This window comes from Microplitis demolitor, chromosome 5 (genome assembly GCF_026212275.2).
Source record: "Microplitis demolitor isolate Queensland-Clemson2020A chromosome 5, iyMicDemo2.1a, whole genome shotgun sequence".
NCBI classification, from domain to species: Eukaryota; Metazoa; Arthropoda; class Insecta; order Hymenoptera; family Braconidae; genus Microplitis; species Microplitis demolitor.
In genome coordinates this window covers 19,443,021-19,465,731 of record NC_068549.1, presented here as the reverse complement: position 1 = coordinate 19,465,731, position 22,711 = coordinate 19,443,021, and the positions used below count along the sequence as shown (strand labels likewise).

The 22,711-nt window shown below is 37.2% G+C and overlaps 2 protein-coding genes across 2 annotated transcripts in view; both read left to right on the top strand.

Moving 5' to 3' along the window:
* LOC103579560 (histone-lysine N-methyltransferase 2C) overlaps nucleotides 1–19,133 on the top strand; it is a 32,816-nt gene extending 13,683 nt beyond the window's left edge. Inside the window, exons 11-22 of the mRNA XM_053739466.1 lie at nucleotides 414–514; nucleotides 616–1,534; nucleotides 1,614–2,162; nucleotides 2,241–2,819; nucleotides 2,894–3,156; nucleotides 4,450–4,620; nucleotides 5,017–5,377; nucleotides 5,558–12,397; nucleotides 13,576–14,792; nucleotides 15,738–17,438; nucleotides 17,518–17,700; nucleotides 18,030–19,133. Coding sequence (XP_053595441.1) covers nucleotides 414–514; nucleotides 616–1,534; nucleotides 1,614–2,162; nucleotides 2,241–2,819; nucleotides 2,894–3,156; nucleotides 4,450–4,620; nucleotides 5,017–5,377; nucleotides 5,558–12,397; nucleotides 13,576–14,792; nucleotides 15,738–17,438; nucleotides 17,518–17,700; nucleotides 18,030–18,122 — 12,977 coding nt within the window. The 3' untranslated portion in view covers nucleotides 18,123–19,133. The remainder of the gene's footprint in view (nucleotides 1–413; nucleotides 515–615; nucleotides 1,535–1,613; nucleotides 2,163–2,240; nucleotides 2,820–2,893; nucleotides 3,157–4,449; nucleotides 4,621–5,016; nucleotides 5,378–5,557; nucleotides 12,398–13,575; nucleotides 14,793–15,737; nucleotides 17,439–17,517; nucleotides 17,701–18,029) is intronic.
* A 1,043-nt stretch (nucleotides 19,134–20,176) lies between these two features.
* LOC103579513 (probable ATP-dependent RNA helicase DDX47) lies at nucleotides 20,177–22,510 on the top strand. Its single transcript, XM_008560932.1, has 5 exons — nucleotides 20,177–20,428; nucleotides 20,527–20,620; nucleotides 20,907–21,699; nucleotides 21,778–22,039; nucleotides 22,211–22,510. Exons 1-5 carry the CDS (start codon nucleotides 20,330–20,332, stop codon nucleotides 22,358–22,360), a joined length of 1,398 nt encoding a protein of 465 aa, XP_008559154.1. The 5' UTR covers nucleotides 20,177–20,329; the 3' UTR covers nucleotides 22,361–22,510.
* The last annotated feature ends 201 nt before the right edge of the window (nucleotides 22,511–22,711 follow it).

Genomic DNA, 22,711 nt, shown 5'->3' with positions numbered 1-22,711 from the left:
GTTACCACATATTACGGTAATGATTACCATGTAATATAATAACGGTTACTATAATATTATATTAATGGTGACCACAATATTATGGTAATTATTACCATAATGTATGGTAACAGTTATCATAATATATGGTTACGCTTATCGTAATATATGGTTGCGGTTACCATAATAATATTGGGAACAATTACCATAAAATCATAGGAACTATTCCATATCGTATAAGAATGAAAACTATATAGATAGAAATATTTACTATAATTTGTATGAGTGCCGTTCTTGTAATCCATATTTAAAAAAAACTGGTCACCTTCTGTTATGGGAATCATTCCCATAAAATATGGTAATTTGTACCATAAATTTCTCTCCGTGTATGATTTATATATTTATTGATTAAATAACTTTTTATATATTAATAGCAATGGCACGAGTACAGCGACAAATAAGTGATGATGGAGTTCAATTGAACACAGACAATAACACAGGGCTTACAACTCAGCTACAAGTATCGACAACGCAGGTAATTATAAATAATTTTATAAAAAAATAAAATAAGTTCACTCGGTAACTGATAGGTCAAGAACTGGGTCAATTATCTTGAATAATTTAAATTATTTAAAGGATGGAAATCACCTTGGACCGATGGCATCACCATCACCTGGTTCTCGTGGAACATTTGCCACCCCACCGATGAAAGTTATTCGTGGCAATGCTCCTCAGAGTCCGCATCAAGCGATGCCCAGGTTACAAAATCAACAGTGCGCGCCTCCAGCACGTCCAGTTTCAGTGGCAGTGCGTCCAGGAATGTCATCAAATTTCCCCCAACCACCCTCGCCATTTTCACCTCAGGCACCGCAGTCACCTCACGATTTCCCTCAGTCACCAGCCTCGACTCATATCACAGCAGTCGCAGTAGCCACCAGTGGGGGACCCGAGCACTTCCAGCGTTTCGACAATTCATCAGAAGGATTCGCTCCAGGAAATCAGACACCACGTCCACTAATGCCAGGTACTCCCACGTACGCGACATCACCTCGAAACGACGTATTTTCACAGCCACCTGGCACAAATCGCGCCCTCTTTAATCCTCCCACTCCCCGTTCTTCCACCCACGTCTATGCTCCATCACGTACTCCCGATCCTTATAGCAATCAACCTCCTACACCTTCTCCGGCGCCGAGTTACACCTCGCCACGGCCAGAGTCACGTCAACAAGAGGTAGTACCGACATCTGAAGTCTTCAATCAGCAGTCCGAGGTTAATCAACAGTTGAGAGATTTACTCCAACGGTCGCAGTTTCGTAAAAAAATTGACGGTATCCCCGGTAATGCCTGGACCCAGGATCCAAATTCATCTCCAGTTGACTCACAGCAGCAGCAACAACAGCAGCAGCAACAATTCGAACCTTCTCACGTACAAATCCCTCAGCATTCACAGCCAGCTGCCAATACTGTCGAGGGCACCTTCAGACATCCTTTGCCTCCAGGTATCAGGCCTCGAATGCCCATTCAATTGAATGTATTCATAAGAAATTCACCTGGTAAGTTAATTATTTTACTTTAATTTAATTTTTAAATTAACTTATACTCAAGTAAAAATTTTATTCATTGCAAAAACAGATGCTAGACTACAGAGCATAGACCCGCGTACGCGAATGCTTCTGCAGCGACCCCAAGTGCCTGGTGGAATTCCTCAGCAACATTTTCAGCAGCAACAGCAACAACAGCAACAGCAAGTGCTTCAGCAGCGGATGGCAGTGCCGAGAAATCCACTGGTAGATCAGTATGATATTCTTCAGCAACCTCAGCCTCCGCAGCAGCAATCACCGCAACAGCAGCAGCAACAACAGCAGCAACAGCAACAAGGGCCACCAAGATTCCCTGATCCTAATCATGTACATAACCAGCAAATGGTACAGCGTGTGGTTCGAGCTGGACAGGATATTAATGCGAGTGTCAGAATGATGAACGCTCAGACGATGTCGCGACCGGGTTTGATGCAAACGGCAGTCAATGATAACACTGGGACGTCATCTGAGGCTTCGGAAATTCCCGACAATGTCACTGCAGAGTTAGAAAAACTCGAGCAAGAAGGAGCTCCCATGGGAGAGGTCGAGGGCGTAGGTGCAATACTAGGAGATTTAGCTGATGATGATGATGAACTTCTTGGTAAATTATTTTTATATTTAAAAATAATCATTTATAAAATTGAACTAAATAATAAAATTGATAAATTATTTTTTTTAGCTGAAATGGGAGCAGATTTTAATATCCTCGAGTATGCAGATCCTGAACTGGACAATATAACTGGTGGAGAGAAGACAAATATTCTTGACATGGACTTAGAACAAGTGGAAGTAGAGACTAAAGAAGAGAAACTAAAAAAAGAATCAAAAGAAGAAGAACAAAAAACTGAAGTTTTGACAGCTGCTACGACAGCACATCAGAACATTACCAATGACCCACCTAATCAGGCAGGAGTACCAGCAGCCGTTGAATCAACAGTTCCAAGTGTTCCTCAAATTCCTCCGGCAGCGACGATGCAACCGATTCCCACGGCTCAGTCGCAAATCCCGATTGTCCAGCAGCAGCAACAGCCTGGAACAATTATGACACAAAATCATCCTCAAGCGATGGTTGTCCAGCAGCAAATGCACCAACACGTCCAACAAGCGGCTGCTATGGGCCGTCCTATGCCTCCAGGAACACGTTTACTCTCCTCAGAAGGCGTCATCGGAGTCGTTACGTCGACTAACACCGTCACTGTTAGTTATCCTTCAACGTTTCCTGGACATCCTCAACGGATTCCTCAGTCCCACATGCAGCGTAAGTGTTCCTACAATTGATACCAGACTTTTGTTGCTAAAACGTGATTCTAATTATGTATTTTGGTTTTTCAGTCCAGCAACAACAGCAGCAGCAACAACAACAACAACAACAGCAACAGCAGCAGCAACAGCAGCAACAACAACAGCAGCAGCAACAACAGCAGCAACAACAGCAACAGCAAAGATTAGGGATGAGAGTAACAGGAATTCAAGGAGTACCTGGACGAGTAGTGTCAGTCGGACACATGATTGGACCTCGTATGCCTTTAGCACCACCACCACCACCTCCGCCACCGTATCCTGGCCCACCGCCACCTTACCCAGGACCTGTACAGGTTAGTAATTTTGTTTTTAAACCAAAAATAAATTATCCTTGGAATTGATGCATCGCTTCTCAATTCAGTATATTCACTAAACTTATTTTAAATATTAATTACAAACTTGTATATCAATTTCACGTTTATTACTGCCGTATTAATTTTATTCGCGGCAACTAATTCGCTTAAATAGTAAAATTATAAATTAACGTTTTTTTTAAATTAAATTATTTATGTAACAATTTGTTATTATTATAAACGTGTCCTGGTGTTGGTATGAATCTAACTTAATTTAATTTTAATCACGGCATGTGGTGTTTTACTTTATCATTTATTTTATTTAATTAACAAAAAAGTACTAAAAATTATTTATTAAACCACAAATGTCCCAGATAAAGGATCACATCAACGAAGTTGGTGATAATAATATAGATTCAAATATAAATGGATAATAAATCCGGGTAGGATTGTAGTATGAGTTAATTAAAAAAAAAATTAATTTGAGGTGAGACCTAGGACCCGATCAGGGAACTAGTACCCGAACTCCATATTTATTAGGGTGCTACAAAAAAATTGATATCTCGACTGTTGTAAACATTTTTGTACACCGAAAAAAATTCTAGCAGGACAATTTTTTATTTAAATTTTAAAAGACGGCGCGCTATTTGAATTTTCCCAGAGTAATAAGGAGTTTTATTTTTTTTACAAAAGTCCTGTAACTTCATTTGATGTTGAGGAAAAAATTTGAGTCATGAACATTTTGATAGGAAATTTTATGCTCTACAAAATTGCTTAGATACTCTAAAGCTCTAAAACAACTGGTTTAAAAGTTACATATATTTAAGGTTTATGAGTTTGAACTTTTATTTTTAAAAAGTTATCAACTTTATGTACCTGTAACTTTTGAACCATCTGTTTTAAAGCTTTTGAGCTCTTGAGCAATTTTTTAAAGCAAAAAATTTGACGAAAAATTCAAGGAATCTTTTATCAGAGTTTCTTTCTAGTAAAAAAAGTTACCTATAAATTGGAAAAAAATGAACCGAAAATTTTTCTTTCCTTTTGCTGTCAAATTGTCAGCAAATTCCGGTAATTCAAATTGACAAATTACTGTCAATTTTAAGCTAAAGTGTCTATTAAGGTCTACATGAAGTGATCAGGTACTAGTTCCCTGATCAGGTACTAGGTTTTTTCATCTTCTACTGCTATTATTATTATTATTATTATTATTATAAAAGTAATGGTTGGTAAAATATAAAAATGGTGTTATGGCCTGGGTGTGTTGCAATTGCATTGGTGTTGGTGCATGTCTAGATGGGGCTGTGCCCAGGTGGACGGGGTGTTATGCCGCCGCGAGCCCCAGTTCATATTGGGCACCAAGTGCCTGGTGTTGTTCCGGGTCCACCGATGGCCCCAATTGTTCACACGGGTGCAACTCCTCCTTCAATAACGCCGCATCCACATCGGAGACCCTTGCTTCTCCAGGTGAGCAAGTCTTGGGGCATTTAAATTTATAAATTTTTATAACCATCGATCATTTTTATTCCTCATCATTTTTTTTTAAATTTATTTTTCTCTAATTTAAATAATTGAAACAAACAAAACATCATTAATTAATTCACTTGATTACTAAGCATTTAAGTAATTATGATTTATAGAATAATTAAAAGAAAAAAAAAATTTTTATTCTAAATACTTAAATGTCACAGCATTAGTTACTGGCTGCAGCAAAAATGTGTGCATGATAATGTGTTTATTTTTAAAATTAAACGTGTGCAAAGGCTAAGATTTAAAACTAATGACTAAAAATGAATAAGAAGTTTTTTTATTTTTTTAATTATAATTAATTATTAAGTATGAACTGACTTTAACTGTCAGCAGTCGTGTTCGCAGGAGCAACCGTTGCTGCTGGAGGATCTGTTGGAGCAGGAGAAACGTGAGCAGGAGAAGCAGCAACAACAGCAACAGCAACAACAGCAGCAGCAAGTAGAACCAACTCCAACGACTGGTGCATTACTGAGTGACAGTGAGTTTGAAAGGCTGAGAGCTGATGTACTGGGATCTTCTACACTGGGTTCACCGCCTCAAGGAATTGTCAGTCCAGCGACCAGTGGTCCTGTCATCAGGCCACCAGGTAAACCGAGACCACCCTCAGCGCCTGGTACTCCCTGGCCACAGGCTACTGATCCTGGAAAAATAATTCAGCCTAGACAGCCGATCGCCACTCAGACACCTCCTGAAGGTGTGTAATTTTTTTATTTTTTATTTTATAATATACCAGAAATATTTATTAGTTTTCAGGGTGACCACACACCAGGAAAACCGGGAATTTTTAAATCATTTCTTTGTGGCCACCCTGTTTTTACAAAATAACATCCGCTAAATTGATAGAATCATCACAAAAATGTTTATTTATTTACAGCCCGGGTTGCGACATTTAACATTCCTCAAGTGCCGGCGCCACCGCTTCCACCAGAAGTAATTGTAACTGACCAAGATCGTCAGCTACTTGCGCAATACGAACACTGGCTCCAACAACACCAACAAATGCTTCTGCAGCAACAAAAATACTACGAGACTGAGGTGCAAAAATTACGCAAAGTCCGTAAATCATTGAACAGCAAACAGCGGCAGTTACGTAAATCTGGTAATGAATTGGCGGAGAATGACGCAGCTGAACTCCAGCGAATATCAAGTGAACAAGCGGTGCTACAGAAACAACTTGACGCCAGTAGGAAACAAACCCGTCAGCACGGGATGCTGATACAAGAGTACAATAACAAACAACAGCAAAGGCAGACACAGCCTCAGACAAGTGAACCCTGTTCGCCCCTGATGTCTCCATCCCAGCATTCATCACCAATGCACAGTCCCGCTGGACTAGTGTCACACAGTCCCGGTCCTGGTAGTGTTCCAAGTATGATCCAGCATTCACCAGCTACAATTATCCAACACAGTCCTAATCCACCGATGCTGCAGCACAGTCCAGGTACTCAACAGCAACAAAATCCTGGTACTATTTCGCCTCACAACATGCAGCCGTCTCCCCGTATTGGAACTCCACACTCGCAAAGTGAAGAGAGTCCTTTCAGTCCAGGTGCGATGCCTTCTCCAGGATTATGTGGACCTACTCCACGCATGACATCTCCTCAGCATCGTGCTGTGATAAGCGGCAGACTCACTACCAGTCCCGGTGCGTTCCCACAAGAGGTACGAACAAACCAACAAATAATCAGCGAACAAGGAATCAGACTGCAGAATACACATCAGAGATTCGTGAGACCGTCAGCAGTTGGTGACATAAACCAGCGACCGCGTATGCAAATGCAGGGCGGAATTATTTACAATCAACGTTCACCTCTAGGTAGTCCTCAGCCAGCTCAGCAACCCATGCTGACACAGCATCAGCATCAACAAATGCTCCAGCGACAGCAGATGATTCAGCAGCAGCATGAAGTCAGCGGCATAAATCAAGAAACTCAAAATGCTATCAATCAACGCAATTTACAAATTGCGCGCCAACAAATTTTGCAACAGCAGCAATTAGCTCAGCAGCAACAGCGACAACAATTTTTGCAGATGCAACAGCAGCAGCAACAGCAAACGCAACAGCAGCAAATCCAGCAGCAACAAATTCAGCAGCAACAAATTCAACAGCAACAAATTCAGCAGCAACAACAAATTCAACAGCAACAACAAATTCAACAGCAACAACAAATTCAACAGCAACAACAAATTCAACAGCAGCAACAAATACAACAGCAACAAATCCAACAACAACAACAACACGTAATGCAAAAACCTCCAAGTTCGCCGATGGTTTCTCAGCCAGCAAATTCACCCAGTCCGCAACTTCACCAACAAATCCAACAAAATTACGGACAACCTCCGAGCTCGCCTATGCCTCGCAGCCCGATGTTACCACAAACAATGGGCTCGCCAATGCTCCAACAGCAACTGAGTCAAAATTCTCAGCCACCTAGTCCAATGGGCACTCGCATTCATCCACAACCGCCTTCACCCATGGTCTCACAGTACCAGCCGCCGAGTCCCATGGCTCGGAGCCATCCTTCGACCTCACCGATGCTTCAGCACCAGCTCAATAACCAGCATCATCCACCTCCGCAAACTCCAAGTTCGCCCATGCCACGGAGTCCCATGGTGTCGTCTCCGATGCAAATGCAACGGCGGCAGTCTAATGGCAACAGTCCGGCTATGCCTGATCGTCCACAGAGTGTAGAAAATCCCGGTACCCCTCGTACTCCACACACCTATTCTTATAGTTCTGTACAAAATTCTGGTCACGTTAACGATCAGCAGCAGCAGCAGCAGCAGCAGCAAATGCAGCAGATGAATCAAGAGCAGGGAAATCAATCAGATCTAAATCAAAATCGTGGTGGTGGAAATCCTCATCATCCACTCAATCCTATCCCCATAAAATCACTTTTTGGACGCTACGGATACTTCAAACCAGGTCTTAGAGGAGGGTCTCCCATGTGGTCGACAAAACCCGAGTGCAGTAAAGGAAAAACAGCAGAGCCGCGTATTACAACAACGACTTCTGCTTCAATAAATGAAGACAAACCCAACACATCTAGTGTCGTTCATCGTAAAACAGGAATATCACAGTCTAAAATAAACAGCCTCGTGTGTGCTGACTACAATGACTTTGACGATGACTCTCACACTCCGCCGCAAACCCCACCGACGACTGAGTCGAAAACCAGCACGACTTCAAGTCTTGCTGTTGAAAAGCCACCGACTCTTGCTATCGGTAGTCCAGACAAATTGGAATCAATGCCGGACACGACGGACTACGATGACGACAAGACAATTGTCAATGAAGAAGTCACGTTGAGTTCAACGGCGCAGCGTGACAGCGACGATACTGTCATTGAAGAGCTAGTTGACGTAGCACTTGGTCCAGTTGATCCCGACGAAATGCAAGAGTCATTTTTTCTATTCGAACCCGTCGATCTTTCAAATGACAGCAATGACATTTTAAGCCACGCTCTAGTAAACAACACAAATCAAAATCACGAACTCGGTCAAATTTTACAAATGGATCCTCCTCAAGTCGACGATTCAATTCTCAGCGATGACGAACTTGTGCCAACACAAAATAGAAGCAAAAAAAGTCTGCGACTTGACATCGTGCGGACTCTGCAAACTGGCAAGAGACTCGTCACCGTAACTGACACTCCCGAGTCTCCAGATCAGGAAGAAATGAACGAAGATCCCTCACCCGAGGCTTCACTCTTCATGGACCACACATCCGACCACGATCTTATGGCTCTGGGTGACATGGTCAGTGCATCCGAAGTCGTGATCATCGACCCCAGTACTAAATCTCCCGAGGATAATTTATCCAAAGAGTCCTGCGTCGAAGACGAAGCCGAAAAAATCGATACCGCCTTCGAGACTTCGCTCAAATCAACAGAATCCACCAAACCCACGGATGCAAATTCCTCTGACGTCAATTTGTCAGATAAAAAAAATAGTCCATTCAATTTAACTGATAAATCCTCATCCTGTTCGATGCCCGTCGATCAAGTCGACGCTGGTGAGCGAACATCCCCCGGGAATTCAACCTCAGACTCCGCGGCAGATACTAAAGTAACCAGTGATTTAAATACAGTCACACTTTCAGAGTCGATACCTAAGCCAACTGTAGCAACTACAGCAACACCAGTGACAGCTGATTCACCAGTTGTCTGTACAAAAGATATTACGTCGAGCGATAATCAAAACCAGCAATTGCCTTCCGTGACGACAAACGTATCAGACGTTAAAATCACGGGCGAAACAACCAGCGAATCTGTAGAAACTTCCAGTACAACTATAAGTACTAATAGTAGTAACAGTAATAGTATAAATATCAGTAGCAGCATCACCAGCAGTAGTAATAATAATTTAATAAAACAAAAAATAAATTCCATTGATAATATTGAGCCTGACTCAGTAGCGTCGAAAATTTTAGCCCAACTTACTGACAATAAAGACAGATCTGAAATATGTTTTAGTGTCGCCAATGAAAACGTATCACTTTTTCCTGTTAGTATTGAAAATGACGTCATCAATCCGACCAAGTTGGCTATTGCTGTCCAGCCTACGTCAGTGACGTTATTGAAACCAAAGTTATCTACGGAAATAAATAAAAACAATGCTGTTATTACGAGTGATGCGATGAGTGAAGAAAAAAAACTGATGATTGCCAATGAAAAGGAAGACAATAATGTGGGTGATAATTTAAATCCCGTTGCTAATTGTGTTGCTGGTAATGAATCGTCTTCATCGTCGTCATCTCTTTCTTCTGTTGAGATGTCATCAGTGACGGAAGAAAAAAAATCAGATCCACTGAATACGACTGATGAATTGGAGAGCATGTTGGAGGCGATCCATAATCCTGCTGAGAATCCAAACGATCGTGATAATAAGAAAGTTGATTGTGATAGCAAACCAGATATTTCATCATTCAAACGGATGTCTCCAGTTGCTGATGAAATGTCACTGGTTAATATTTTAGAAAATGATTCTGAACCGATGATTGAACGCAAAGAAGAAGTTGATGCTGATAAAATTACATTCAATGCTACTGATGATCAGTCTAAAGACTCAAATCTTTCGGACAAAATAAATCCTATTGAAATGTCGAACAAATTTTCTGACAGTAATGAAGTTGAAGAATCCTCGGATGTTATTCTAGATATGCTGCAGAATATAATATCATCAAAACCGGAAATGGCCAATACAAATATCCTAGATGACCAGCGAAAGTCGACCAGCATGATTTATCATCAGATGCCAATGCCCTTGGACACTTTGCCTTTCAATATTTTGCAAGACTCGCTGATGGACCTGGACCAGCAGATTCAAGAAGACCAAGAGCCTGAGGAAAAACCAAAACAAAAGCCAGCTTTAGAAATTCCTCCAACCAAAACAACAACGCCCAGTTTAATTCCAACTCCAGCTCCAGCTCCAACTTCAGTTCCAACTTCAGCTCCAACTTCAGGTCCAACTTTGACCCCAAGTTTAACCCAAACTCCAGCAGTCCAACCGACAGTTGCCGTAAGTACCGTAACCCAGTTACAAAAATCAACAACGGCAGTCCCTCACTTGTCTCCACTATCAAAACCCACTGAATTGACATCCAATATGGTGGCAGCGTCCCAACAACTTCGCACACTGTTATCATCAATCCAGACAAATCACGCGTCTCAAAATTACACGACAACTCAAACCGCAATTGTCACCGTGGTCTCATCAGCGATGACCGGCAGTAAAATCGGCTCAGTTGTAACATCACCAGCATCAACGATTCCCAATTCTTTGGGTAACCCACAGAGTCTCAGCTTCAGACTTCAAACAGTTCCAAGTCCAGCAACCTCAGGATCCGCGAGTGTCAAATCATCAGCAGACACTACGACATTTGCGCTTCAGTTGAAAGACAATTTGTCTGGAAAAACAACTTCAGAATTCACGCGGATGCTAACAAATACCATCCAGTCACAATCAATTGTTAATTTGCCTTTAGCAACTACAGTCGCGCGGTCAACAAACTCGGGTATTTCGATCACGTCAAATGCGATGCTCAATGCCATGCTGTCGGGAACAACCAGCGTTAAACCTTCAATAGCAGGTCATCGTGCCAACACTATTTTGACTCAAACAAGTAATCTTCTGAGTTCAGTTCTACCGACTCCGTCAGTTCAACGCAACCAGAATCTCCAAGCATCTCCATCCGCATCACGTGTAGTCGTCAATACGTCTGCTGTTTCAACATCTGGGATGTCAATTAAAACCGCAGTACCTCCACTGGTGAGCAGCCCAGCGACGATAAATGTCACGACGTCAATTCTCCAGTCGACTTTATCCCAGACTCCAACTCTGCTGCATTCCCAGCTGACGTCTGGATCAAATCAATACAAATCAACTGGAGTGTTGCCTATCGACAAGACCAGCGAAACCGAAAATATTCCAACGTCATCAGCCAAAGACGATGATAAGAAACCAGTACCAACTCGCAGCGAGCCAGAGATTCCTAAACCAAATCATCGCATTGAAGATTCAAATGTTTTATTGAAACAATTATTACAAAATACTGGATGCGCGACGACAAGTTTAGCACCAAATACATCATCAGCAACGAGCTTACCAGCAGTACCGTCATTAGAAGCTCAGTTAGCTCGACCTGTACCTCCGACACCGTCCGCACTATTGCCGCCGTTGCTGAACAAGACACCGACGACAAAACCCTCCGTCACTAAACAACTTCTGACACGTGAAACGTCATTTGTATCACAGCAAGCAACTCCGCATAAGACTCAGAGCCCGCCGATAAAAGAAGAACCTCCACGAGTTACGACGCCTACTGCTACTGTTCCACTTACTGTTCAATCATCCCGGACAATCGTTGACTCGGCAGTTAAACAGATTCAAATTAATCAGTCAGTGAAATTACCAACTACTTTATTAACTACTGCCACTTCAACATCATCGTCTCCATTATCGTCATCATTATCATCATTAGCAGCTGGAGCAGTCGCAGTATCAGCTAAGCCTATGACTCAAGTTAAATTAGAAACGGGAATAAATCAGGAAGTAGCAACAAATCAGTCGTCGCCGTCATTAAAAACGTCGCCTACAAGTGACTCATCATCGTCTTCATCGCAATCATCGTCGTCCTCCTCGCCGTTGATCAGCAATCAGAGTCAATCGCAGCAAATTCGTGTGACTCAAGTCCCGACTTCATTTACACGATTGGTATCACCGTTGAGTAAACCAGCGATGACATTAGCGGCAACTTCAAAGACTATTCAAGCTGCTACACCACAAGTGCCCAGTAGCGTTCAACAATCATCTCAGCCTTCAACGCCTGTTGCAACAACACCACCGCAAACTCCATTGTCCACGACACCGACACTAATTTCTGCTCAAAAACCAGTGCCTGCTACTGTTCAACAGCAAACACAGCAGCAGCAACATATTCATCAACAGTTACAACAGCAACAGCAACAGCAAAAGCAAACGCATCAACTAATACAACCGTCAGTGCCTCATACGATGACCCATAACCTGAGTCATCAAGTTCACCTACCACAGGGTGCAATTACGCAACACACAGTGCCTTTAGTGGAAGTTAAAAAAGAAATTCTCGATGAAGTATTGTCTGGCAGTAATTCTACGACACAATTATCTGATACCAAAGACTTTCTTACTGCCAAAGAGGAGCTTATGGATGGTTCCATTGACGATAAGACCGGTAAATATTTATCATTGTTTTCATGATACCAGCATCGAAACTTGGGCCCAGTTTTTTAAACCGAGTTTATTTTTATCTGGTTTTTAATTAATATTGCTAGTATATCTATATATTAATAACCCTATCCTGATAGCCGGCAAACCGGAAGTTAACTTCAAACTACGGCCGGAATCTGAAGTAAACTTAACAGCAAAAGTTGGAGCAAAAAGTTGCGGTTAATTTGACAGTAGATTGTAACTTGAATTTAAAATTTGATTATAAGTTTTACTGTCAGAGAATGACGTTAAGTTGATTGAAAGTATCGCTTCAAATTGACGTCAAGTTTTTCTGTCAAATTAAATTCACCCTCATAGCACAGTTAGTTTAGCAAAAGTTTACTTCACAAAAGTTTCCTTGAATTTTTGTCAAATGGCCGTCAACTTCGGGCTTTTCCATTTTTGACAACAATTTGTATACAACTTACTATGCAATTTGACGTTAATTTACTACCCGAATTATAATGCAAATTCACTTCAGTTGTATACAATTTGTCATCAAAACTGGAAAACCCCGAAGTTGACAGCTATTTGACAAAAAATTCACGGAAACTTTTATCAGAGTTTTTTTCTAGTAAAAAAAGTTACCTAAAAATTAGGGAAAAATGAACTACAAATTTTTCTTTCCCCTGTTGTCAAATAGTCAGCGAATTCCGGTAATTTAAATTGTCAAATTGCTGTCAATTTCAAACTAAAGTGATTATTGAGGAATATAGATATACCAGCAATGATAATTTAAACCTGGATTAAAAATAAACCCGGTTAGAAAAACTGACCCTTAAAGTTTCACTGTCTCTAAAGTCTGTCGCAAAAAGCGAGCTTCAGTTTAATACCGCGGATTAATATTAGCCAGGGAATTCCCGTAATTTCATGACTAAATAAATAAATTTTAAACTTCTCATTATGATCTCGCATGAAAATTTCACTTAAATTTATTTATCAAATAACACAACTCTAAACTGATAATGACAGTAGTTTTTTTTTAAATCTACATCCTGGTGAAATTAAAACCACGTGAATTTTTTTCAATCAATTTCTTAATTTAATTAATAAAATTAAAAATCACTAATAATAAACATTAAATATTTTATTCAAACAAACTTTCATATAATTAATATATAACATATTTATTTATTTACACAGATCTTAAAAAATTAAAAAGACGTCAGTATCAGCAAAAACGTCGCCAGAGTCAGGGTAAAGATGCATCAACACCTCCGCAAAAGAAACGATCACGCAAAGTATCACGACTCGACGAAGATTACGACACATTTATTGAAAATCTCATGATTCAACTCCGTCAGTTGCAAGCGATACCAGTTTTAGAGCCTTATCTAGGTCGTAATTATGGAGTCTGTCCAATATACGGTTCCGGAGACTTGTCAAAAATTTGCACTCAAAAAGATTACAATCCACGTACCGGAGATTTGCTGGGTGCCTACGGCGCCGCGCGACTTCCCGGAGTATCTGATCATTACAACACTCAACCATTTGGCGAACTAGAACCTCTACCACCTCCGCAACCAGTGTCGACTCAACGTCTGTTTTATGATCAAGAATTTCCCCCATTGAAGTTAGACGACGCAAGTGATAAAAAAGACAGTTTATCAATGACCCGTGACGTAGACACTCCGGACACTATCGTAAGTTCATCATCACCCGAGTGCGTGATACCTGAAATGGTCCATCATTTTCCCGGTCTACGATTGATTGAAGATGACTCTGATGAAGAATCTGATTGGTTGAAACGCGTGTCTCCAGTTATTCCAATTATATCACCAATTCCCATAAGACTCAAACCTCCAGCGACGACAGCAGCTGCTGCGGTTACACCAGTTGTCGCACCACCGACAGTTGCGACCTCTGTTATTAAAGATACTGCCAAGCAGGACAAAGAAAATCTTGGTACTGCAACGCGAGTTGGCAAATCACCACCTGCATTACGTGAGAACGGAAACGTTACCGTAACTCTGACGTTGAACAGTCAAGCAGCTGATGACATTATGGGAGTTCTTAAAGATTTAGCAAATATTTTAAACATATCACCACCAAGTGGTTATCAAGTTGTTGAACGGACTACGACACCGCCAAGTCAAAAACTAGGTTTATATCGTACAAAGGGTAAAGATGGCAAAGAAGGAGCTCCTATTGATATTCAGAGTATACTTAATGGTGCAGCTAAATTTTGCCGTCATTGTGATGTTGTTATATTAAATAGTTTAATTCGTAAAAAAGTATCCGAACTACCGTTTGTAAGTAAGGATGAAGCTGAACCTGGTGATGAATTATGTTTTTGTTCTGTTAGTTGTTATACCCAGTTTGCTGTTACACATCGAACACCGATAAATACTCAAGGAAAAGTAAGTTTCAGATTTTTATATCGATATAACGTCCCCTTTCTGGGTAAACCTCGTTACTTTTTTTTCATAATTAAAATTATGAGTGAAAATTATTCTTTAGTGCTGCTATTGCGTAAAAACTTGAAATTTTATAATTATGACAGAACGGTCAAGAGACTTGAATTTGAATATTTCTATTGACGCACGTGCAACAGAGATGTTTTGACCGATTTCGGAAAAAAGTAATTTTGCACATGAGATTTACCCAAAAAGGGGATGATAAGACGTCTAGTTTTTAAACCAGCAAAAAATTTTAAAAAGAACAAAATTTTATTCAGTTTTTAAATTTACAAAATAATAGTATATTGTCGCACGCAGATAATCGTTTAACGCACACAAATGTCGTGGAAACAGTTGAATGGGCAAAAAGTTATTTAGCGAACAAAAGAGCGTGCACTAAGATAGCATTTATATTGCATGAATGACAAAAAATATTTTTTATAATTAATTTATGAAAATCAAATTTGTCCCTTACTGTGTTTTGAAACTGGGCAGCCGACTGTTCATGTCGTCCTATTGCCTTTAATTTTTTTTTTTTATTTTTTTCTCTGTTGGTAAAAATTGCGGTAATTATTTAACTGCACACCTTTCTGAAATATTTACTGACAAACGACACCAAATTTTCAAAAATTAATTTTGAAATTCGCGGTTTTTTTCAAAACCCAATTGATGCAATGAACGGGTTTCAAATGCAGATAAAAAAAATTTTCTTACTGAATATTTGAAAAATTATTTTCTATTTATTTATTTATTGAACCATAAAAAATAATTTACGTTCTTCCAATTTCTACTTCAAAATTTAGCGGTAGTTTTAAAAAAATTCTGGTTTATAAACTAGACCATATTTAAATATTTCTTTTTTCGTTATCACTAAATATTAATTGATAATTAATAATTTAATTACAGGCTGCTACGATAGTTGATCACTTGTGTCAGAAAACCGACAAGTTACTTGACAGCGCGCTGAAGAAGAAACTCCACGAGAAAAAGATTTTAGAGAAACAAGTACTAACTCTAGCGGAAATGAACCTCGACCCCATGGACATCTGCAACGACATAAAAGTAAAAACAGAGAAAGAAGATCTAGATCTCCACCGCGATATCAAGCAAGAGCACATCACTGACAAAAGACCAAAGAAACATCCGGCGTCAGATGATTTATCAAATGAACTATCAGAGCTAGAGCCTCCCCAAAAATTATTACGCGGCAATAAATACAAAATCTGGAGTATGGGAGTTATTCAGCCAACTAAAAAGTACAAAAAACCATCAGACAAAGACATAACTGATCTACTATTCCGTATGGCCGTGACTGTTAATCCAGCAAAGAACGAAGACAGCCGCCGTTGTATGTTCTGTCAAAATCAAGGTGACGGTGCAGCAGACGGACCCGCACGTCTTCTCAACTTTGACGTCGACAAATGGGTTCATTTAAATTGCGCGCTCTGGTCCGAGGACGTCTACGAGACTGTCAATGGCGCACTGATGAATTTAGATACCGCACTGCAGCACAGTCTCGCGTTAAATTGCATCGTCTGTGAAAAACCCGGTGCTACTGTCAAGTGTTTCAAGATGCGCTGCACCAACGTCTACCATCTAGGTTGTGCAGAAAAAGCTGGCTGTGTTTTTTACAAAAATAAAAGCACTTACTGTTCCCAGCATGTTCAGAAAAATGAGAAAGACAATGAATTGACAACTCTGTCAGTTTACCGCCGGGTTTATGTCAATCGGGATGAAAATCGTCAAGTAGCTGCGGTAATGCATCACACAGAACGCAATCATTTGTTGCGCGTTGGCAGTTTAATATTTTTGAATGTCGGACAATTGCTACCACATCAATTAGCAAATTTTCACACTCCTCATTTTATTTATCCGGTTGGCTACAAGATTGTAAGATTTTATTGGAGTATGAGACGACCCAACAAACGTTGCCGGTATGTTTGTTCAATTCATGACAAAGAAGGATCACCAGAATTTCGTATACTTGTACAGGAACCATCGCATGAAGATTCCGAGTATGCTGGTAAAACACCACGTGCTGCATGGGAACACATATTGGAGCCGCTGTCAAAATTAAGAGAGTCAACAAATAGTATTAAATTATTTCCTCTTTATGTGTCGGGTGAAGATCTTTTTGGTTTGACAGAACCAGCGATAGTACGTGTGCTTGAAAATTTACCGGGTGTTGATACATTGACTGATTATAATTTTAAGTATGGGAGAAATCCATTGTTAGAATTGCCGTTGGCGGTTAATCCAAGTGGTAGTGCTAGGACAGAACCAAGACTGAGAAATCAATTGCCGTGGAAGAGACCGCATACGCAGAGAACTGGATCATCTGCTAGAGCAACTTATTCACCAACGAATACCGTTGCTGGGGAAACTACGTGTCCTTATTCAAAACAATTCGTACACTCTAAAAGTTCGCAGTATAAAAAAATGAAACAAGATTGGAGGAATAACGTTTACTTGGCGAGGTCGAAAATTCAAGGATTGGGTCTGTATGCTGCGAGAGATTTGGAAAAACATCAGATGGTTATTGAGTATATTGGAGAAATTATAAGAACTGAATTGGCTGAGACGAGGGAAAAACAGTATGAAGATAGAGTAAGTTTATTTATTTATTTTGGAGTTTGCTCTGGTTGATGAATTGATTAATTAATTTTTTTGTTTGTTTTAATAACAGAACCGAGGGATTTACATGTTTCGTTTGGATGAAGAACGAGTTGTTGATGCAACGCTGTGTGGTGGATTAGCACGTTACATAAATCATTCTTGTAACCCGAATTGTATTGCTGAAATAGTTGAAGTTGAACGTGATCTCAGAATTATTATTTTTGCTAAAAGAAGAATCTCACGTGGTGAAGAGGTAATTTTATTTTATTTATTTTTTTATAAAATTTGTTCTGAATTTTAAATACGGGTGTGTTCAGAAAAACACTCTGGATAATGATATGATACTAAAGAGCCGATGTCTAATAATTTCTGGATTTTTTTTTAAATGATAAATTACAAAAAAAAATATCTTTAAAAATTTCACTTGTAGTTTTTTAATTTTCTATACGTGCATATTTTTTTTTCTTTTTTTTTTTTTGTAATTGATTTGTTGAAAAAAAAAAAATCCGAAAATTGTCAATTGTTTCTCTTTTTATTAAATTTATTAATTTATACTAATTTATTAATTTATTTATTTTTCAGTTGGCATATGATTATAAATTTGATATTGAAGACGATCAACATAAAATAGCATGCGCATGTGGGGCGCCGAACTGCCGCAAGTGGATGAACTAAATAAATAATAAATTAAAACAAAATAAGTAAACTAATTAAAAAGGTGTCTCGATATCCACGTTGTTAATGTTGAAAAGTTATTGGGTAAATTTTTAAAATTTAAAGATTACTAAATAAATTTAAAATAAAAATAAGTAATAATTAAAAATTTTAAAGAGTAAAGATATTAAAAAAAAATAAATAAAAGAATATATATATATAAATAAATATATAAATATATAAATAAAAAAGTATAAAATAATAGACACATTATTTAATTTGTAAAGTGCCATTGCGGTTTTTGAATAATCAATTTATATAGTAAAGTTGGTGCTACGCCATCACAACATTCCTCCAAAGTTGTATAAATGATGTTAGTTTTTACTTAAAAAAAAAAGAAAAAGAAGAAGATAATGATGATAATAAATAAATAAATAAAGAGGATACGGAAATGAATGAACGTTTTTAAATAAAATTATAAATAAATAATAATTTGATAAAGTGAATTGTAATTGAATTACTTGTACATTGTAATTGTGAAGAATTTTTGTGTGACGATATAATAATTATGATAATTAATTAGCTAATAAAGTTATTAAAAAATTTTTTTAGTTCAAGTTAATAATAAATACTATTAATAATTATAATTATAATAATAAATATATAATTGTGATTCTTGAGGTCGCAAGTAAGAGAATTTAAGTGAATAATTAAATGATAAACGTGAATCGTGTATGTAAAACAAGTGGGAAATAAACTATTTGTATCTTTGTATGTGAAAGAATTATGTGGTAATCAGTGATGATTAGAAATGATTAGATGATTATTTCCATTTTAATAATGGTGATGATTATTATTGATAAATAAAATTAATTAATTATCATATGATTATCCACGTTTGTAATATATATATAACATTTATCAATTATTGCATATAGAATTGCACTATTTCTGTACATATATAAGTAGAATACATATTATTTTCAATTAAATCACCAGAAAGTTATGTAAAATAACAGTACCTAATGTAATGTGTAGAATTATATACAATTATAATTATAACTATTTGATTATATAATAATAAATCGATTAAAAATTTTATATGCTGTTTTACTTTTAATGAACTTTTATTTTTTATTCCAAATTCAGGGGGACCACTAGTGTGACCGCCTGAAAAAGATGATTTTTGGGAATTTTTTAAAGAAAATTACTGCATGGAATGTTTTAATGGTTTAATGACATATTTGTGGGTTTATAATAAATATGAGATAAAATTTTTGGTCCAAAATATTCAAAATTTAGCGAGTTATTCACAATCTCCCGCTCAAAAAAAATTTCCCTAATGCTGCAGTGATAGCGGCCTTCGCAGTACCGGAAATAAAAAAAAACCAAAAAGTTTATTAAACTAGAAGGTATTTTCCGTATGATGACCCTCGGGCTAAGAAAAAAATTGAAATTTAACAAAATGGAGTTTTCAAAAAAATTTCAAATTTGGCGCGAAAATGTGATGATTTGTAGTCTGGCAAAATTACATTTTTGATTCGATCGAAAAACAGGAGGTTCATGGTTCGTAGAAACATATATAAAAGAAACTGCAATTCGAATCAAATAGATCGGATGATTTGTCTTCGAGTTATAGCTGCAGCAATTTTGAAAAATGTATTTTTGAGAACCGATAAACGGCTGCTCTTTAGATGACTGTAACTCAAAAAAACTATTCGAGATATGCACTAGAAATTTTAGTATGTTATTTTTGAAGCTATAGACTATCAAAGTATGCAAAGAAAAATTGATTTTTTCAAAATTTCACACTAGTGGTCCCCATTAAGGACATTTTTAAATAGAACCCCTTACTTTTTAAAAATTTTTAATTGTCACAAAAGTATCAAAATTTGATCCTTTGAAAAGTTTATTTCGATACATAATTTATTCAAAGCCTGCATATATCTATTTATATATTTCTAGATAAATTTATATTTTATAATAATCCATTGAAATTCAATAAAATTTTTTTCAATTCGTCGTTTCATAGAAATAGACTTTTTATGAATTTTTAAATTGAGTTGTCTCTGGCGCTCTGGCACCCGCATGAGCACACGACAGTAAAAACCACATGTTCAAGATTGTTATTTAAGGTTATGTGTGATAGTTCTAAAAGATTTATCAACACAAATTATTTAATTTAAATAATAAAATACTATCACTATTAAATTTGAATAATTTAAAAAATGGGTGAACAATCAGAAGAAGAATCAGCTGAAACTACTGGAACTACTGAAATTAAGAAAGATGAAGCTACTGATGAAACAGTAACCTGGAAAGATTTGGTAAGACAAAAAAAGTTCATAAAGTTAATAACTTCCTTTACATGTTCAATTAATAAATTTCTTATTATTTAAATACTCATTTTAAAATTTTTATTTAGGGAATCGTTGATTCATTGTGTAAAGCTTGTGAAGAATTAAAATGGCCTGCTCCAACAAAAATTCAACGAGAAGCTATTCCACTGACACTTCAAGGTACATTATTGTAACATTCTGACTAGATGTTAATTCATTTAATTTATTAGTTAATTACATATTGCCGAGGTGGACATTAGAAAAGTCGATAGATCTGTGATGTCACTATTCGTCTTAGGTTTTTTTTTATATTTTATTATTGTTTGTTTAAAAACAAATTATAAAAAAAAAATTTTTTAAATTACCCCTTTGGCTTTTTTGATTTTCTCCATGCTTTCTTTTTTTTTCGAATTTGATTTGTTTAAAAATCCGAAACTTGACAGCAGTTATTTTTTTTTTTATTTAGGAAAAGATGTAATTGGTTTGGCAGAAACAGGTTCAGGAAAAACAGCAGCTTTTGCACTTCCAATTCTCCAAGGATTATTAGAAAATCCCCAAAGATTTTTTGCACTAGTTCTCACTCCAACTCGAGAACTGGCTTATCAAATATCAGAGCAATTTCAAGCTTTAGGTTCAGGGATCGGGGTAAAAAGTGTCGTGATAGTTGGTGGCATGGAAATGGTTGCGCAGGCTCTGATGTTGATGAAGAAGCCGCATATTATTATCGCCACACCTGGACGGTTACTCGATCATCTAAAGAACACGAAAGGTTTTAATTTACGCTCGCTAAAGTACTTGGTAATGGACGAGGCAGATCGAATATTGAATCAAGATTTTGAAAAAGAATTAGATGAAATTCTTCGCGCCATTCCTCGTGAAAGACGTACGCTGTTATTTTCAGCAACGATGACTAAAAAAGTCAAAAAGCTTCAGCGAGCGTCACTCAATAATCCAGTTAAAGTTGAAGTATCGACCAAGTATCAAACTGTTGAAAAACTTGACCAATATTATTTGTTCATTCCTGCTAAATTTAAAGATGTGTATCTTGTTCATATTTTAAATGAACTAGCAGGCAACAGTTTTATGATTTTCTGCGCGACATGTAACAATACTGTACGTACTGCTTTATTACTACGCAATTTAGGATTAATGGCAGTTCCACTTCATGGTCAGATGTCACAAAATAAACGATTAGCAGCATTGACTAAATTTCAATCCAAAAGTCGATCGATTCTCATATCAACAGACGTCGCTAGCAGGTAACAATATCGAAATTAATTTTTTTATTATTTAATTTTATTTTATTATAAATAATTATCGTGGTTTTTATTTTTCAGAGGTCTTGATATTCCTCATGTTGATGTTGTGATTAACTTCGACATACCGACTCACAGTAAGGATTACATTCATCGAGTGGGAAGAACAGCTCGTGCTGGACGTTCTGGAAGATCTATTACGTTCGTTACTCAATATGATGTCGAATTATATCAGAGAATTGAAGAGCTTATAGAAAAAAAACTTCCTGAGTATAAAACTGAACAAAATGAAGTTATGGTTCTTCAAGAACGGGTTGCTGAAGCTGAAAGACAAGTCAAGAAGGTAATAAATTTATTAATTGAGGACATTCTCTTAAAACAAACTCTTTGCATTATTTTAATCTAAACGTCTCTTAATTGTTTAATTGTTTTGCTTTTATACTCTGACTTATGAACTGTCACATGTTACTTTAATTATTATTATAAAAATAAATGAGTAAATTAATTGTTACAGTCGCTGAGAGAAATGGAAAATAATAAATCTGGAAAACGTAAAAAACGTTCAAATGATGAAAACGATGACGATGATGATACTGAACAAGCCTCTGGTGTTCGAAATCGATTTAAAGGGAAAAAGTTTAATGGCAAACGTAAAAAAAATTAAATCATCACAAATAATATTTAAATAATAATGTAAAAATTGTTATGTATTATCAATATGTGTTACTTTTATACTTTTTAATAGCTAAAATTCTACTTTAGCTAATAGATTAATTTGTATTGATATAAATAAATAATTTAAATATTTTAAAAATTTTTTTATCAAATATGATTTATACTGTCGGGAAATGTCGAGAAATTTCTTCGGTTTAAAAAGTTTGTATGTATATACTTATATATATATAAATATATAAATATATATATATATTTTCAGTTGATGTAGTGGTTTCGATAAAATGAAAATATTAAAAAAAAATTAATGATACTGAAGTTAGCCGACGTCCAATATTTTTTG